General features: G+C 38.5%; 1 protein-coding gene across 6 annotated transcripts in view; it reads right to left on the reverse strand.

The window, feature by feature from the left end:
- Positions 1-20,508, reverse strand: part of EFCAB3 (EF-hand calcium binding domain 3) — a 481,176-nt gene that overhangs the window by 437,043 nt on the left and 23,625 nt on the right. For all 6 annotated transcript variants that reach the window (XM_072645908.1, XM_072645906.1, XM_072645907.1 and 3 more), the window contains 6 exons: positions 16,816-16,887; positions 14,164-14,307; positions 12,627-12,698; positions 10,052-10,861; positions 7,191-7,334; positions 1,299-1,370 (listed from right to left, as the gene is read on the reverse strand). In XM_072645908.1, coding sequence (XP_072502009.1) covers positions 1,299-1,370; positions 7,191-7,334; positions 10,052-10,861; positions 12,627-12,698; positions 14,164-14,307; positions 16,816-16,887 — 1,314 coding nt within the window. The remainder of the gene's footprint in view (positions 1-1,298; positions 1,371-7,190; positions 7,335-10,051; positions 10,862-12,626; positions 12,699-14,163; positions 14,308-16,815; positions 16,888-20,508) is intronic.

Raw genomic sequence — 20,508 nt, forward strand, 5'->3', positions numbered from 1 at the left:
CCACAGCATTTTTTTGAAGCAGTAAAAAATTGGAAAGAAAGTAGATGTCCATCAATTGGGAAATGACTAAACAAATTGTAGTCTATAAATGTTACTGAATATTACCGAGCCATTAAAAAAAACTTTGATATTTAAGAAAACGTGAGGCTTATATGAACTAATACAGAAACAAGATAGCCAAATAAAAAAATTAAAATGTAATGTTATATTTATAACTACATGTATATTTATAACTACATTTATAACTACATGTTAGCAAATGTTTAAAAAATTAATAAAATTTTTAAAATTTTAATTAATAAAAATAAATAATAAATTTGCTTTAAAACATGTGCAACATGCTTCTTAAGTTTAATCCATATTATTAACATTTTCTCCATTACTTTCTTAAGTCTACACATCAAAAACAACAAATCAAGCCTTGAATTTGTAGTGTTTGCTAGTTCCTGAGGTCTAAATGTTTGCACTGAAAATTTAGCAATCACCTCTCAAAACGATCTGGTTTCAGCAAATTCACATATTAAATATGTTTGATATTCAAGGAGACGAGAAGACTTGTCCAATCCAATTCAGAAAGAAGAGAGCAGAAGAGCAATATTTACAATGCCCACAACAATGCAAATAAAAACAACACTAACAGCTTGCTGAATTCAAATGAAAGGAACCAATACTGGTTCCAAAGAACAGAGGTAAAAAAGTGGGAGCCCACATGTACTGAATGCTACATCTTACTGTCAAAGATGGTCACAGTGGCATAGCTGATTTTACTTAATGGTTTTCTTTTGTGACAACTAAGAGTTGGTGTAGAAATATTGGAAATATTTGCAGTGTAAAAAACAAAATTCATCAACAAAACTTTTTTCTAAAACAGAAAACTACATCATTATTGATCACAATCACACTATTTGGTGGCTTTGCTTACAAGCTGTTTTTTTGCGGGGGATTTGTTTTATGGATTATGTTCGGGTGGTTGTCCTGAGTGGGGAAAAGAAAATGTAAGAATAAAAATAAAAACAAATAGGTAGTTAAAACCATTTATCAGGTACAAGTAAATTAGTCTCAGTAGCCATGGAGAATTCAAAAGAAATATGAGCATTCATTTAATGAGTGAATTAAACTGGTATCAAACCTAAGTGAAACTAAAACAAAATTAACATCAAAATGCTCTTTAAACTATATCTATATCCATTGTTGGAGATAGATTTTTTTTTATCATTGTTCTTGTTACAATTATATTGTCATGAATATATTGACAAGTGGTATTGATCACTTAGGTATTCAATAAAGTTTCTACCTACCACGATACTCTGCGAACTTTCGGACCTTGGCCAGATTAGCCATAAAGTCTTCTAAATTCACCATTTCAGTATCTGCAAAAGAAAGAAGTTTAGATAACTATATGCTCTATAGCATGAAGTTGTGTAAATGCTAAATTCATTATCAACGCAGCCATAAAACAAAATATGCTCATATTGTTTCAGCGCAAAATCCCATCTTCTCTTTTTCCTTCATATTTAAGGTCCTGAAATGAGTCCTCTGATGTTCTACTCTCAGCTTCCTTTGCGCTAAATTTTTCCTTAGCTAAAAGTTTGACTTCTAATCTCAAAACTTAAGTTAACTCCAATAACCTTCTCATTCACTAGTCTCCAGTCAGTCATTACCTTGATCTTAGCTCTGCCCATAGCTATTTCATTCCCACCATCAAGAATTGTGCATCTAGGGGGCGGAGCCAAGATGGCGAAGTAGAAAGACGCACATACACACAGCTCCGAACCCACAAACCACAGAACGGCTAGAGGGGACCAACCCAGGGCGAATTCTGCACCCAGAGACCACAGAATATTGGAGCGAGGGAGATTTCTGTTCTGGAGAGACCTCCAAACCTCTCACAGGGGGTCCTTCGCGCCGTGGACTGGGCGCTGGGACCGGGAGCAGAGGGCAGCCCTGCCGCGGCAGCGACACCGTGAGGAAAAGATCGAGCGGGCTACGGGGACGGGATCTCCAGCGGCCACGCGGGTCCCCCCACCCACAGAGGGACCTGCAAATCTCTCTCAAAAGGTCCGTCGCGCTGCAGATGCAGAGCCCAGCCCGGACCTGTGGCGGCGGCCACTGCTCCAAGAGGTACAGATCCGAGCAGGCTTTAGGAACGGGATCTCCAGCGCGGCACAAGCCCCCCCACCAACAGGTGACTGACGGGGGTAGGTGAGAGGGGAGTGGGGTGCCCCCATGGCTCAGGCCCCCCCAGGAGATAGAAGCTGAGAGGCGGCTGCAGACAGGGGCTCCCCAAACGGGCGGGAGCCTGGATCCATTGTGGAAGGTCTGTGCATAAACCTCCAGAGGGAACTGAGCCAGAGAGGCGGCCCTGCCCCTGACCACCTGAACTTAATTCTCACACTGAATAGCAGCCCTGCCCCCGCCAAAAATCCTAACGCGGGAAGCAGCATTTGAATCTTAGTTCCCAAACGCTGGCTGGGAGGACCAGGAGGCGAGGAGGGTGTGAGGAGAACATTCAGAGGTCAGGTCACTTGGCTGGGGAGAATGCCCAGAAAAGGGAAAAGAGATAAAACTATTGAAGGGTACTTTATCAGAGAAAAGACACTTCCTCCCTTCCTTTCTGATGGGGAGGAACAATGCTTGCCATCAGGCAAAGACACAGAAATCAAGGATTCGGTGTCCCAGCCCACCCAATGGGCTCGGGCCATGGAAGAGCTCAAGAGGAATTTTGAAAATCAAGTTAGAGAGGTGGAGGAAAGACTGGGAAGAGAAATGAGAGGAATGAGGGAGAAGCATGAAAAGCAGATCAGCTCCCTGCTAAAGGAGAACCAAAAAAATCTTGAAGAAATTGGCACCTTGAGAACTAGCCTAACTCAGTTGGCAAGGGAGGTGCAAGGGGCCAATGAGGAGAAGAATGCTTTCAAAAGCAGAATTAACCAAATGGAAAAGGAGATTCAAAAGCTCACTGAAGAAAACAGATCTTTCAAAACTGGAATGGTACAGATGGACGCTAAGGACTTTATGAGAAAGACAGATATCACAGAACATAGCATGCAGATTCGAAAAATGGAAGATAATGTGAAATATCTTATTGGAAAAACAACTGACCTGGAAAATAGAATCAGGAAAGACAATGTAAAAATTCTGGGACTACCTGAAAACCATGATCAAAAGAAGAGCCTAGACATCATCTTCCATGAAATTATCAAGGAAAACTGCCCTGAGATTCTAGAACCAGAGGGCAAAATAAATATTCAAGGAATCCGCAGAACACCGCATGAAAGAGATCCAAAAAGAGAAACTCCTAGGAGCATTGTGGCCAAATTACAGAATTCCCAGGTGAAAGAGAAAATATTGCAAGCAGCTAGAAAGAAACAATTCAAGTATTGTGGAAATACAATCAGGATAACACAAGATCTAGCTCCCTCTACATTAAGGGATCGAAGGGAATGGAATAGGATATTCCAGAAGTCAAAGGAACTAGGACTAAAACCAAGAATCACCTACCCAGCAAAACTGAGTATAATACTTCAGGAGAAAAAATGGTCTTTCAATGAAATAGAGGATTTTCAAATTTTCCTGATGAAAAGACCAGAGCTAGAAAGAAAATTTGACTTTCTAACACAAGAATGAAGAGAACCATGAAAAGGTGAACAGCAAAGAGAAGTCATAAGGGACTTACTAAAGTTGAACTGTTTACATTCCTACATGGAAAGACAATATTTGTAACTCTTGAAACATTTCAGTATCTGGGTACTGGGTGGGAGTACACACACACACACATGCACACACGCACACATACATAGAGACAGAGTGCACAGAGTGAATTGAAGAGGATGGGATCATATCTTAAAAAAAAAATGAAATCAAGCAGTGAGAGAGAAATATTGGGAGGAGAAAGGGAGAAGTTATATGGGGCAAATTATCTCTCATAAAAGAGGCAAGCAAAAGACTTATCAGTGGTGGGATAAAGAGGGGAGGCAAGAGAAAAACATGAGGTCTACTCTCATCACATTCCACTAAAGGAAAGAATATAATGCATACTCATTTTGATAGGAAAACCTATCTCATAATACAGGAGAGTAGGGGACAGGGGCACAAGCAGGGTGGGGGGGAGGATGGAGGGGAGGCCATGGGGAGGAGAATGCAATCCGAGGTCGACACTCATGGGGAGGGAAAGGACCATAAGAAAATAGAAGTAATGGGGGACAGGATAGGATGGAGGGAAATATAGTTAGTCCTATACAACACAACTAGTATGGAAATCATTTGCAAAACTAAACAGATTTGGCCTATATTGAATTGCTTGTCTTCCAAGGGGAAGGGTTGGGGAGGGAGGGAGCTAAAGAAGTTGGAACTCAAAGTGTTAGGACCAAATGTAATGTTCTTACCACTGGGTAACAAGAAATACAGATTAAGGGGTCAAGAAAGCTATCTGGCCCTACAGGACAAAAGAGAAGACGGAGACATGGACAGGGAGAGAGGATAGAGGAGAAAGCAGATTGGTCACAGGGGCAATTAGAATGCTTGGGTTTGGGGGGGGAGGGGATAAAAGGGGAGAAAATTTGTAACCCAAAATTTTGTGAAAATAAATGTTAAAAGTTAAATAAATAAAAAAAAAAGAATTGTGCATCTACCATAATGTCTAATTACTATTTCATCTCTTACTATGCCTTACTTTTAAACCTATTATTCCTCTTCACCATAACCTCAAGTCTCTTCAGTTCATACATTCTTCTAGGCCCTCATGTCTGCTCTTGGCTTCACTTTCTCTGCCTTTCCCAATTTTCATTCTAAGTTAACTAGTTTGATTTTACATTCTTGAATTCTGATTTCCTTGTCCTGTCACTGCAAAAATTTAACCCTGGCTTTTTTCTGTTGACTTTCTCCATTCTTACCCATGTTCTGAAAGGCTCAGAAGAAAGTCACATTACCATGCTGATTAGATCCTCTAGAAATTTATGTCATCCCATCTCAACTGGGCCCTTACTTCCACAAGGCAATCCTTTCCTTCCTAATTGACTCCAATCTCAATCTCTCACAGACTATTTCAAACCTTTTCTTCTCTCCTCAAGTTTTCCTACACCTAGCCTTTCCCCCACCCTCTCAACTGAGGGCTTCTTCTCATACTTTACAGAGAAACAGAGGCCATTCACCAGAGGCTCCCTCTTCTCTCTTTCTCTACATCTCACAGCCTCTTGACATCATTCCCTATTCTCTCTTACTTTACTCCAGTTTCTGAGGAGGTGGCTTTTCTCCTCACAAAGAGGAGAACTGTTATATACCCAATGATCCCATCTCTTCCAGCACTCTCCCATCAACTGACTTTATTCCCTGCTGCTACAAAAATAATCAAACTTCCCTATCCTACTCACCCATTCTTTTAAGAAAACCCAACATCTCACTAGACTTTAGTATCCTCTCAAGCTATGGTCCTATATCCCCTTCTCAGCCAAACTCCTAGAAAAAGCTGTTATCTGCTTCTTATACTTGTTCATCTATTTCCTCTCCTCTCTTCTGCACTTTCTACTTCTTAACCACTTGCAATCTGGCTTCTGACCTCATCAGTCAACTGAAACTGCTCTCTCCAAAGTTACCAATTATCTTTATCATGCCGTAAGGGTTTAATAAAAATGCTTAGCAATTGATGACTAAATCTGATGACCTTTTCTCAGTCCTCATCCTTCTTGAGCACTCAAGCACTGGATGCTACTCACCACTGTTCTCCACCTGGACACTCTCTCTTCTCTGGAGTTTTGTGACACTGCTCTCTTGCTTCTCCTCCTACCTACCTAACCACTCCTTTTCTGTCTTCTTTGCTAGGTCATCATCCATATCCTATCTCCTTAACTGTGTGTACCACACTCCCCATTTCAGGTTCTGTCCTGGTCTCTCTTCTCTGCATATGTATCTCTTAAATACAGAGATACATATGTCTCTTAGAATCCCAACTATTGTCATGGGTTCACTTATTATCCACTCTCTGCAGATGACTGCCAAATCTATACATCCAATCTTGATCGCTTTTCTGAGCTGCAGTTCTGTATCTACAGTATTGGACATTCTGAACTGGACGTCCCATAGACATTTCAAAGTCAAGATGTCCAAAATAAAACTCATCTGTCCTCTTCTGAACTTCCCACTTTCCCTTTAACTTACCTCTACCATTCTAATCACAATGATTCACAACCTTGGAGTCATCCTTGACACTTTAGTCTACCTCTAACCCTATATAGGGCTATTTGCAAGGTTTTATCAATCCTACTTTTATATATTTCTCAAATCTATTCTCTTCTCTCCCTTCACATAGCAACCACTCTAGTCCAGATCCACATTACCTTTCTTCTGGAATATTGCAATAGCCTCCTATTGTTTTACCTGCCTCAAGCCTCAGATGCCAGAATGATGACCCTAGAGGTACAGGACAATGTCATTCCCCTGATCAATAAATTTCAGAAACTCATTATTGCTTCTAGTATCATATGCAAACTCCTTTTTTGGAAACATTTTATAACATTGTTCCAACTTACTTTTTCAAATTTATTATAGCCCAAACACTTGCCTTCATGAATTCTCTGATACAACCCAACCAGCCTTGTACAATTCTCCATCTCCCATTTTCATGCCTTTGCATACCCATAATGTACAATTATCAATTTTTTTTAATAAAACAAGTTCATAGATCTCAGGTTAAGAACCCTTGCCTTAGCCAGTCAAGGAGAAACTTCTGTGACCAATTCAATTTTTAACCCCTACCATTGTTCAACCCAGTCACCAAAGTACCTGTGAATGCTTCTATGTCCGCATCCATTCTGTCTCACATCTGTGATACCAATGACATCTCTCTCCCAGGCAGACTTTCCAGGAAAATCCTTTTTTAATACAATTCCCACTTTTAATCCAATCTTATTATTTTGTCGATGAGAGAGTTGAGGCTTAGAGGACACTGTCCTCCACAAAGTCATACCAGGAGCAAGGAGCAAAGTTGGGATTCAAACTCAAGTTCTGTGATTCCAAGCCCAGCATTCTTTTTATACCTCATTTAGCTTTACCTTATCTTCTTCTTCCCATTTATTACTAACATATTTCAGAGCTCTGGTTAGTGCCTGCAGATGTATTGCAGCTCAAAAAATGTTAACACTTAAATGAACCCCATGGAAACAGCTGATTTCATAAAGTATGCTACCAAGTCTCACCATCTGCAGGAGTGATTTGCAGCACCTTCTCTAACTCATCATCAGACAAATCCATTCCAATAATCTTCAAGATAGGCTGGAGTTCATTAACAGAAACTTTGTCCTCTGTGAGTTTGTTGAAAAATCCAAGGGAATCTTGTATATCTGCAAAGTGTGTAAGAATGTAAACTGAGTATATATCATTCTTAGTGCCTTACCACAATTTTACCTGGTATTTGGAATGTGTTACAATCTTATTACTACACCTGGAAAGGGGGTGCCTCAGAGAAAGATTATTTCTCCCTCCACATCTGTTTTCTCTTTTATAATAGTTACATTTCAATGTAAGAGTGTCTTTGAATTTGGAAACACAACCCAGGAAAATGACTATTTTTTCCTAAGGAACCTGGACTGTTCAGGTCTAAAAAATGCTGATTGCTTTCTGCATCAAATAAAATTACAGAGAGCGGTGAATTAGGTGCAGTTGCAAGAATGAAGGATGAAAGCCAGCAGGTATCCCAACCCCTCCAGTCATGCTACCTGAGGCTCCAACATAATCTTCATAGTCTTAAATTAGCTCCTAGGAGCATGGTGGGAGTTAAAAGAAATTTACTCATCCCAATCCAAATATCAGGCAACCAGTTGAAGTTGTTACTGAGGTACATATACATGATAATAATTAGCATTTAAATTGCACTATGTGCCAGGCACTGTGCTAAATGCTTTACAATTACAATCTTATTTGATCCTCACAACCACCCTGGGAGGTTAAGTATTATTATAATCCCATTTTACAGATGAGGAAACTGAGGCAAACAGAGGTTAAATCACTTGCCCAGGGTCATTCAGCTAGTAAGTTTCTGAGGTCAAATTTGAACTCAGTTGTTCCCGACTCCAGGCCCAACCTTCTATCCACTGTGCCCGGAGTTCCAATTGGGACATAGTTCTTGGGGTCCATGTAAGTGACAGCTAGTATATATAGGAGGCAAGACTCGAACCCAAGTCATCTAGACTCTGAGTCAGTTATTAAATATCTACTAGTACACTCCTACTCCCAGCCCACTTTGTTGAGGAGAGAGAGAGAAAGGGACAGACAGACAGACAGACAATAGGAAAGATGGGTCAATTTAGAGGCTGTTAATCAGAAAGATGTCTTGATAGAAATACCTGGTTTGTTAGGCTGAAGATTAACAGGAATATTTAGAAAGTAATTTGGGTAAAGGAAAATTAAGATGAACTTCTCCATCTTAGGAATTTCTATTCTCAATAATTCTAAAGGCTTAGTGTAATCTTTATCAAGGTACCTGATTATCACAGAAGGTTGGAATTGATTAGTCCTATTAACTTACTTCAACTGGTTTATTAAGATTAAGTCAACAAGTCAGTTCAGTATAGCAGTCCCCAGACAACTTCTACGGTATTGCCTAACAATCTACTAACACCAGATGAAATATTTGTATATCTTTTGTCCCATGAATGTGGTGTGACTTCATGTGCAACCAGGAGGTCCTCCACATATCCAAAAAATACATCTTGGATAGGAAGTCTGATGCTATGGAAGGAGGACTAGATTTGGAAGCTGAGAACCTGAGTTCTTTACCAATTTGTTTTTTACCAAATTACTGACTACATGAGCTTGGATAAATCACTTAACCTCCGGAGACTTCTGTTTCCTCTTATTTAAATTGAGGGGGTTGGATTAAATTAATTCAGATCAAATTATCTCTGAGGTCCATTTCATGCTCTAAATCTATGATCCCATGATCCTAATGCTTGAAATTCCACTGTTCAAAACTTTATCCCTTGAGGATCAATGGATTTAAAGTTGAAAAGGAATCTTAGTGATCACCTAGTCCAACCTCCTCATTTTACAGATAAAAAAAAGTGAGGTTCTAAAAGACCTACATGAACAGATGCAAAGTGAAATAAGCAGAACCAGGTGAACATTGCACACAGTAACAGCAACTTGAATGATGATCAACTGTAAATAACTTAGCTATTCTCAGCAATACAATGATCCAAGACAATTCCAAAGGACCCATGATGCAAAAATGCTATCTGCCTCCAAAGAAAGAACTGATGGAGTCTAACTGCAGATTGAAGCATACTTTTTTTTACTTTATTTTGGGGGTTTTTTGTCTGTTTTCTTTTGAAACATGGCTAACATAGAAACGTTTTGCACAACTGCAAATGTATAATCTATATCAAATTGCATGCCTTCTCAAGGACGGGAGATGGGAGGGAGAGAGTATAGAATTCAAAACTATTTGTTTTTAAATGTTAAAAAAAATTTTGTTTATATACAATTGAGAAAAATAAAATAAGAATTAAAAAAAGAATTTCTTCCAACTGTACCTCCTCCAATCATGAATTTATGAAGCTTTCTTTTACCTAACTCTAAGACTTCACATTTATGCCTATTGAACTTTATCTTACTGCTATATCTTTGTGGCTTCTCTAGGTCTTGGTTTTCTTCTGTTAGGATCTAGGTCTCTGTGCTTTCCTCCCTACTGGCTAGGTCTCTTTGTCTTCCTAAGAGACCACAAGCAGTAAAGTAGAGTGACAATTACATGCATTAAATTCTGGAACTTCAAACAAAAATTTCAGAGATCCAACACACTTGCATTTTGTTAAGATAAAAAATAAAGAGTTTTCCAATGGAAGAGAATCCTCTCTTTTCTAGAGTGTAATGCAGGCACTGTTTGGATGGTTTTTATAACTATAATTCCCATTAATCATCATGTAACTATGACAAGGATGGGTTGAGGTAGCAGGTACATAGGAACTCCCTCCAAATGTGTGGTTGCCTGACGATGACTGGTTGCTATGATACAAAGACAATACCAAAAAAAATACAAAACAAGATAAAAAGAGATGTTTACCTTCAGTCACTTTTAATGGCTGCTTCTCTCTTAACTTTTCTTTTGATTTTTCAGGCTGTAGATCAACCATTTCCAAAGAGACCGCTGGACTCTCTGGAACATGAACTTCACTCAATGGTTTTCTGAGGATTTGACTACTTTTTACACTTGGTGGTTGGAGTTCTGTGACAGAAATTATGTATTTCTCAGGTTCTCCTGAGTATTTTAGGAAACTTGAACTCTTCACAACAGGAATCTCTTGTATATTAGGATATTTCGTGAGAGAAATACTACCGCCTCGTGGTTGGGTCCCAGTGACACATATTTCATATTTATCCATTTCTTCCACAGATTTTCTGGGGCTAACCCTTATAGGTTCTAATTCATGACTTTCATCTGTCTTCAGAATCTTTTGTTGGAACTCTGAGACAACGGAAATATCAGCTTCATGGAAAGATCTTCTGAAGCTTGGGATGGCTTTGGGGGGTGAATCCTCCAGTTTATAAATCTCTGACTGACCTACGACTTTTTTGAAACTTAGGCTTGTTTTTGAACTTGCCTGATGGGATTCAAGAACACTGATATCAAGCCGTTCAAAAGTCTTTTTCATACTCAAGTTACTTTTGAGGCTTTGTTGTAGGGATAAGAAGTCGAGGTTCTCCTCTGACCCTCTTTCACCTAAGATCTTTTTATTTAACCGTGTGGAAGAAGAAGATTCAGATGATCTAGGGAACATATCGCTCTTCTTCCTTAATTGCTGAGACAACCTGCTAACTCGGGTCTTTGAGAATCTCCGATCGCTCTCTTCCTGGGATGTCCAGTCCTTAATTACTAGAGATACACAAGAAATATATATTTCATCATTTCATTTTCCTGCCCACTGAGACAATGATTGAACGTTTTTAAAATAAATTAATTAAATCATCAGAAGTGTTACTCAAGTGGCACTTTCTAGGAACTAGAAAGGATTGCAGAAACCCCCATCTAGTCTAAAATGCACTCATTTTATAGATGAGGACAAGGAAGCTAAGAAATGTTCAATTTGCCCAAGATCAAACAGGTGCTAAGTAGCAGAGCAAGAATTTGAACACAGGTTCTGTGACTTTAAATTTTGCATTTTTTCCCCCTCTAAATCAGATGGTATTCTTGTTCTCAGATATCAGAAAGACAGCTAGCATGCTGGAGAAATTTCTAACAGGACCTAGAGACCCAAAGACTGAGCCAACTGAATTTGTAAATGAGTACTTATCTATTGAAATAATCTATTTAAATTATTGCCACACAAAGGATAACCCTGTTTGGATAAAGAGAAATGTTAAGAGCTATAACAAGGGACAGCTAAGTGGCAGTGGATAGAGCATCATCCCTGGAATCAGAAGGACCTGAGTTCAAATCCAGTCTCAAACACTTACTAGCTGTGTGACCCTAGACAAGTCACTTTACTCTGATTGTCTCAAAAAAAATTTTTAAACCCACAATGAAAATTAATGTGGTTATCTATGGAAATACTAAGTTAAAATAATCTTTTGATTCCCTAATTAATTCAATAACAGGAAGCAGCATGGTACAGTGGAAAGAGTTCTGGAGTCAAAGGATATGGATTCAAATTCCACCTCTGACTCACAGCACCTTTGTGACTTTTAGCAAGTCACCTAACTTCCCTGGACTTAGGTTTCCTCATCTGTATAATCAGGGGGTTGGACTCCAGGCTGAGTACTCTCTATCCACTGTGCCACCTGGTTGTGCTACTAATGAGACAGCTTTTATTAAGTGCCTACTTTGTTCTAGGCACTAGAGGTATAAAGACCAAAACAAATGTTTCTGCCCTCAAGCAGAAGACAATGGATTCTAAGGAGATAAGACCAATTAGAGAAATCCTCAGTTAAGGTTCGGCTCAATATGAAAGATCCTAGGCATTTGAAAAGGATTATAGGGAATACACATGCCTAGAGTAGGGGAATTAGCCTAGAAGCCTAGATACTATAATCCATAGAAAAAAATGAGGTGATAGATGGACCAGTATTTGAGTATAGATCAGAACACAAAGTAAAAATCATATTTTGTCTGTGCTCAATAAAGGTTTATCTTCAGTCCAATCCAAAGGGCAAGATGCAACAAATACAAAATAAAAAATTGTCTTGTCCACGATGAGTTTGGGCACCTAGTTGTCCTAGTGGATAGAGTGCTGGGCTTGGAGTGAACCCTTTCAAATATTATAAGTCTGCGATTTATTCACTTATAAGGCAGTAAGGTAGAAAGAAACAAACAATAACAGGATAGGGAATGGCTTGCTAAAAACTGGCTAAGAACAAATATAACCCTTCAAAATGATTTAAATATCAGAGTGACTCATGAGATCAATATGAATTTACTTATTCTGGATTTTTTAAAGAGAAAGATAAATGATAAAAAATATGAAGTAATCATTTCTATGTAATCATTTTTCATTAGACTATATTTATATTTTCAGTCTATATTTTTTCAATCTATGATTTAGAGGAAAAAGAGTTTAGAAAAAAATTCTACAAAAATAATAATGCCATTAAAGTTGTATTCACACAAATTCAGTTTCTATGTCAAAGAAAATTTCCCTTACCAACATCCTCATACTGTTGTTGTAAATCCTCCAAAGAAAATAGAAAATCTCTAAAATCCACTGTTTTATTACCTACAATAAAAAAGAAAAGGTTCAGATATACCCTGGAAGAAAAACCCTTTTCTTATCAGTCTAAAAGAGTTACAGGAAGGCACATGGAGAGCTCATAGGCACCTTGGAAGACACTCAGGATTGTGAATTACTGACTGAACACGAACTCTGATGTGGCTGTAAGTGGCTATAACAAACAAACCCACAGGTACCAGCTGCTGCATTTTCTGGACCCTGCCCCTTATGCCCCTGCTGCCATCATATTAATCCACAGCACCTGCAGACCTGCCTTCGCTGTTGCTTCAAATTCATTTCCAGGCAGCAATTTCCTCCACCCCATACTCTCCTGAACCACAAAGGTGCTATACGTAGATGTCCTATCAAGATACAAGTAATTTTAATAACCAGTGGTCTTACAGGAAAGAGATATATAATAAGGTAGAAAAAACACAGAAAAAATTCAGAAAAAATTATTAACAAAAAATTTCATGCTTGCTTTAACCAGTTCAACCTTTTTGCAAAAGTTGCTTACAAACAGCAAAATGAACAATTTGTTGTTTCTCCTTTCAAGTACAAAAGCTGAGATCAGGAAAAAAAAGAGAAGGTAATAAATAGGGACAGTGTGTTTTTAACGGGAGCTCTCCAACATAGCTTTAGACACCCAGAGTGACAAGGTTGAAGGGCACTGGATTCTCAAGTGGAGCCTTCTACCTATACATGTACAAGGGTTGCTTTGGGGCATATTAGGTATTAAAAAAGACACAGGTATGTGTGTTGGGGGAAAGAGGGGTTCTGAATAGAAAGGGGAGTCCCTAAGGTACTCTTGAGCAACTATAAGAAAAATGCCAACCTTAGATATGGAAGTAGAAAAAGTAGGGCTGCCAAATCTGTACGAATGAAAAGAGAAGGAAAGCAGAGGGTTATATTTAGAGTAGGGAAAAATTAAAAGTATGGAAAGTGGTACTATGGTGTTCCAGAACTCCGGGGGCCAAGTCAAGCAACGTTTTTGGATTCCGGCCTTCCCTGAGACATATTCCCATACCAGCTACTAAGGTTATGCTAAGAGAATACTAGAAAAGAATTAGTTTTTTTTACCCTCTCTGCCCAACCACTGAAGGATTTTTTTCTCCATTCTCTAATACATTTTCTATATTTTTTCCCATCTAGGAAGGTATAGGTGATTGCATCCATTTTGGCATGAGACTAAGAGTGTGAAAATATGGATTCTCTCTCATTATTTCCTTTGAAGATTTTTTATGTCTTAATTAGCTTTTGCTATTGAGCACCATGGTAAGTGTTGCCGTGAATGGGGATTTGGGTCATTACATGCATATAACCACATAAACCTGATAAAAATAGCAAGAAGCTCCAGAGCCAGAGTTCTCAGAGTTTCTAAAGGCCTATTTGTTACAAAAGCAAAGGGTAATATATAGATTAAATAATCAAGATTTAATTATAAAAACATACCAAGAATTCAAACACTTACCATCATGAGTCAGGTAATTCATCACTTCCTGGTAAGTATCAAAACTTACAGAGACTCCCAAGATATTCAGGAGAGGAAGTACATCTTCAACTTCAACCCGGCCTCCTTTTATCTTACTGAAAATTTTGTATGCTTCCTGGAATGCTGCAAAATCATGAATCAAGGAAAGGCAGGTTATCACCCTCTGAGAATCAATACCTTCTCTTGGTGAAGCAGCTGGTTTTGTGTCAAGAAACTTTCAAATAAAAAAATCCCACATAGGGGCTTTTCTAAAATTTCACCCACAAATAGTTTTTTTTTACCAAATTCTGGCCCTATCTCTAATGCTGTATCAAAGTAAACTTTTTAAAATCTTTTATTCAAATCCTTTCCAACTTGATATTGTCTGCAATTAGTTGCAAAATCTGTAGTAACAGTAAGGCAGCTGATTCCCAAAGCATAATATTTGAAAAGCCTGGGTTTCAAACACATTTCAGGGATATGAGAACAAGGCAAATGAGTGATTGGAGGATTAGGGGACAAGGCAGAGATGTATTTCAACCATGAAAGAGGACTAACTGTGCAAAGGCAAAGGGATAGAAGATGATGTGTTATTCACAAAGAACAGAAATTTGTGATGTACAGACTTAATATTCTCAGTAAGGTAGGAGGTAAGGTCATCTTCTGAGAGAGAGGGCAGACATGAAGTGGAAGATTTGGAGAAAGAGGATAGTCCCTGTATGGAATCTGAAAGTGAATTAATCCAAAAGGAAGAAAATTATTGTAATGCAGTGTCAAGGACCAGTTCTACACATTTATTAAGTGCCTACTATTTGCCCAACACAGGTGAAGTTAGATCCTAAAAATAATCAATTTTTCTAGTAAACCTAGTTCTGTGATCAGGACAGTGACCAGCAAAATTGTGTAGGAGAAACTCAAAGACTGTTTCATAGAAGTTGGTGAACCCCAGGAATGGCTGCAGCTCTCAGTAATCTATGGGTGATATCTAATTGATAATGGCAGTTGTCTTATCAGCTCTGGCACCCAAAGAATTCAATTTCTTCCAAGTCAAAAGGGAATTTTTGTAATTTTATGTAGCATTCATATTCTTAGAGATACTGAGAGATTGGATGATCTATGTTCCAAAGATTTATAAAAAACAATTAGGATGTTATCTCAGCAGGTTGTTTCAAAATGATCAAAAATGTATCAAAGAACATGCTACCCAGAGCGGGGTTGGTAACCTTCAACAAAGGGAGATCCAGGCAATATCCCAAGGAACTAAAGACCTAGAATCTCTCTTTTTTGGGGAGTGATGATTAGAATACCATGGCAAGTAGAAAAACATAGAGGCAGGATGAAGCTGGTACCAGTACACACAGGATTTGGATTCTGGCCTTTCCTGAGAGACATTTCCATACTAGCTACTAACGGTATGCTAAGAGAATACTAGAAAATAATTGGTTTTTTTTTTTTTTAGGATTAGGATTAGTATTAGAAAATGCTTCATGTAGAAAAGAGTACTTGAACTGAGCTTTGAAGGAAGCTAGGGAGGTTAGGAAAGTCTAAAAAGGTGAGGGGAAGCTTCTAACCATAGGGATAAAAACTCAGGGTAAATGCACCATGGTCATGAGAAATGGCTTGGGTCAGGTAACTCAGAGACCTCTGGACACAGGCCACAAAGGCAAAGTGTGGAGCTGCAAATATGAAACTCAAACAGGCAAACAGAAGCCAGGTTAGACAAAACACTTGGAGTTCTGGGAAAGTAGTATGTAGGAAACCAGGCAGGCAGACTATAACCAAAGATGTACAGTGATATGCACATATTAAGTACCTAATGTTTGCTGAACTGAGTTTATAGATAAAGTGAGACCATATAGATAAAGTGAGGGCTTTGAAACCTAGGCATCGGAGTTTGGATTTGAGATATTCAGCACTAGGGAGCCAAGATTGGTTCTTCAGTATTGCTGGCCCACATTATTAAAATAATATTTGAATTGAGGGGAGAAAGCCAGCCAGCCATCCTCTGAGGACCTCATTCCTTTCTAGGCAGCACTATGGACTTGGTCTACTATATCCCAGAACTCTCCTCATCTTGGAGACTCACTTTAGCTCTGGAATTTACATTTTGGAAGTACCCTTTGTCCCTGTGGCTTCTCCCTCTGATTGGATAGGCCTTCTCAGAACCTCCACTTAAGGAATATTTAAGAGCAGTCATATCTTCATTCCTCTCCAGGCTGTACTCCATTCAAATTTTCTCCATCATGCCACTGTGCAAGTCACCTTCTCCTTCCCCCAGATTTCCTTTTCAACTCCCTTGTATGTGTTCTCTTTCTTCACTAGAAAGTAATGCCCATGAGGGTAGGAATTGTCTTTCTGTATTTGCATTCCTAGTGCTTAGTATTGTGCCTAGGATGCAATAAGTACTTAATAAATGCCTTTGGGCAAACAAACAAAAAAAAGATTTTTAAGAAAAACTAATCTGTCAGCAGAACACTAGGTGGATTGGAAGGAGAAGTGGCCCACAATTTTAAATTTTATTCAATCTAGATTATCTGAAAAAGTAGTTAGGAGACATGGATGAAATCTAAATTCTTAAGCCTAACCAAAAATCAGTCACACTAAGCATCAATTCTCTTTTTGTTATGATTTTGAAAAAAAGTTCTTGTTTACCTGGGTCTTCAGAGAAGGTACCCCTGTCATTCAAAATCTCCATGAAGTCTGAAAAATCCAGCATGCCATTTACTGCAAAGAATGGTTTAGAAGCAGAAAGAGAGCTGTCAGCAAAACCACCATCACTTGGTTTGAATATGATCTAACACAATTAAAAAATTCAAGCAGACAACTGATCATTTAAAATTAAACCATCCCACTCTATAAGCAAGTGTATACTCCATCCACTGTTTATTATGTAGCAAAAAAGAAAAGAATAGAAAATCAGTCCATGAGAATGTGGTGGACTTATGAGCACTAGATGCTGAAGATGAGAAAACAAAAGAAATAGCCCCTCAAGCAGCTTGTTCTTCTAGCGATAACCCATGTGCAAAAGAAACGCAAGGTCACTTGGGTAGGGGTTGGGGTGATGAGAAGTCACCAGGGGGTATTAGGAAGGGTTTCATGTAGAAAAGAGTACTTGAGCTGAGCTTTGAAGGAAGCTAGGGAGTTCGGGAAAGTCTAAAGAGGTGAGGGGGAGCCTCCAACCATAGGAATAAAAAAGCCAGGGTGAATGTATAGAAATTACACACCATGTATGAGGAATAGTAAGAAAGCCAGTCTGATTGAATTGTACAGTGCATAAAAGTTGGAAAAGTAGGCCCAGGCTACGAATGGCCAGACCAGATTGTGATGGACTTTAAATGACTAACAGAAGTGTCTTTATTTGATTTTCAAAGCAATAGGGAAGCCCTGGAATTTTGGGGACAGCAACATGATCAGACCTGCATTAAGGAAAATCACTTTAGTAGCTACGTAGGGGATAAATTAGAGCAAGGGGAGATGAGGCAGAGAGACCAATTAGTGAATTATTGAAATAGGTTAGGCTAAAGGGGATGTGTTTGACCAAAGAGAGAAAGGGAAAAATGAGAGATTGTAGAGGTAGAAACAAGATTTGGCAGCTGAATGGATATGTGGGGTCAAAAAGAATGAGACATCAAGGATTGACACAAAGGTTGCAAAGCTGGATGACTGAAAGGATGGTGGTACCCCTTGACAAAAAAAATAGGGAAATTTGGAAAAGAGGAAAGGGTAAGAGGATATTTTTTTAGCCATGTTGATTTTGAGATGCCCAGGGATATCTGATTTAAAATGTACAAAGGTTTTTCATGATAGAGGAAATTGAGGCACTGGGGATTGGAGGATTTAAGAGAATATGACCGACATACTGCATGACAGGTATTTCTGTAGTTTCTGGACAGGAGCTAGAATGGAAAGGAACCTTGTGAGACAGATATTGAACTCAATGTCCTCTAAGCTATTAAATTACGAGAAAGCTGGCAAATAATTGTCACCAAGATCTGGATCTGGTAATAAATTTAGGATAGAGTGAATGTGAAAGGAAACAATAATGTGTCCAGCTCAAAAATTTATTTTTCCTTTACAATTTATTATTCGTTCACACCTCAGTTTAATGTTTTTATTCAGTTATCTGTTGTATTACTCAGTTATCTATCATATATTTCTACATTAGTGTATCTTTCTACACTGTTGGCTTCCAGAAGAAAAGGGGCCAAGTCTATGAAGCTCCTTTGAGCTTCCTGAGTGGAAATGGCATGTGAGGTCACACAACAGCAATGTTGTCATATTATCTATGCCACAAACCAAACCCTATACCTTTGAGGTATAAAACCAATCTCAATACCACACACAGTGAAGAACCTATAATCAAGGCCACCATCTTATATCTGCTCTACAGTTTCCAAATTACTTTTATTTACTTTTTTTTATTTGATACTTACAATGACTTTATGAAGTAGGCACAGCATATAGGATTTTAGGACATGAGAAAATAATAATGAAAAGTGGTTTGATGGACTAAATGATGAAATATCTGTGTAACATCTCTGCTATACTCTACCGTACTCTTTTCTCTACTGACATTGCCTTCACCTTGGTATAAGCCATCATAGCTGCCTAGATTACTGCAATAGCCTCTTTATCCCAAATTTATCTTCCTTAAGTGCAGGTCTCACCATATCACCCAACCTCGACTCGAAAACCCCAGTGACTCCCTATTCCTTCCAGAATCAAATATAAATTCCTATTTGACTTTTAAAACCCTTCATAACTTGGTCCCTTTCTGCATTTCCAGTCTTCTTACACCTTACTCCCTCCTCGCCCCACCCAATGTACTCTGTGATCCTGGGACCCAGATCTCTTTGCTATTCCTCAAATACAACATTCCATTGCCTGACTCAGTACATTTTCACTGGCTGTCTGCCATGGCCGGAATGTTCTCCCTGCTCATCTCCTCCTCCTGGCTTCCCTGGCCTCCTATAAATCTCAGCTAAAGTCCCACCTTCTGCAAGAAGCCTTTGCCAATTCACCCTAATTCCAGTGCCTTCTCTCTGTTGATTACCTCTAGTTTATCCTCTGTGTGTCTATGTCTATGTCTATGTATTCACATGCATGCATGCTATATTTATATAAAGATATATATTTATATATCTATATATAGATAGAAGAATCAGTTATCTATATCTCTAGCTCTCTATCTATGTATAGATCTCTAGATAGATATTCTTGATATAGATCTCTATCTAGAGATCTATATCTACATAGACGGGAAGAGAAAGAGAAGAGACAGACAGACATACATGGGGGCTGGGGGTGAGGGGGGAAACTTGGTGGCACAGTGGATAGAATGCCAGGTCTGGAGTCAACAAGACCAAAGTTCAAATTCAGGCTCAGATGCATACTAGCTGTGTGACCCTGGGCAAGTCACTTAAGTTTGCTTCTGTTTCCTCACCTATAAAATGATCTAGAGAAGGAAATGGCGAACCACCACTCCAATATCTTTGCCAAGAAAACCACAAATGGGGTTGGGTCACAAAGAATAAGACATGACTAAATTCATACACACACACATATGTGTGTGTATTTGTATTTATGTATATTACATTATGTATATACATACATACATATCTGTGTATATATACACACATACATATATACACATGCACATATAAATAAATGCATATATATTTATATAATTTGTACATAGTTCTTTGCGTGTTGTCTCTCTCATTAGGCTATGAGCCCCTTGAAAGCAGGGACACATCTCTGCTTTTCTTTATCTCACCAGTACTTAGCACAGTGTTTGGTACACAGCAGGTATAATAATTAATAAATGCTCGATGACTGACTGTTTGGGAAAAGGTAATAAATAAGACTGAGATAAGCTGACAAAGGTGGTTCTGAGTACATATGCCAGTTTGTTTCCTTTTCCAAAGCAGTTAGTTTACATACACCTCCCAGGGTTGTTGTGAGGATAAAATGTAGTAATATTTGTAAAGTTCTTTCCAAACCCTAAAGCATTATTATAAATGTTAGCTGTTGTTATTATTGTGAGATGACCTCTATGATTTTTACACGTTTAAAGTATAATCTTAACACCAGCCTTTCTTCTTCTGAGACACCATAGTTATCTATGAAATTAGCACTAATTAGTACTAATAATGAAGTCTACAGGATAAACAGTTTTTATCTTTATAGGAAAGAATGTGATTTTCACAATATTATGGTTTAAAGACTCAGCTGTTTTATTTCTTAAATGAATTACAGGGATCATTCTGAAACTTAGATCCACACTTACAAGTCCTTATAACTGCCTTGAGTCCTAATGACCAGTAAGAGAAACACAAAAACTTA

The sequence above is a fragment of the Notamacropus eugenii genome, chromosome 2 (genome assembly GCF_028372415.1).
Source record: "Notamacropus eugenii isolate mMacEug1 chromosome 2, mMacEug1.pri_v2, whole genome shotgun sequence".
NCBI classification, from domain to species: Eukaryota; Metazoa; Chordata; class Mammalia; order Diprotodontia; family Macropodidae; genus Notamacropus; species Notamacropus eugenii.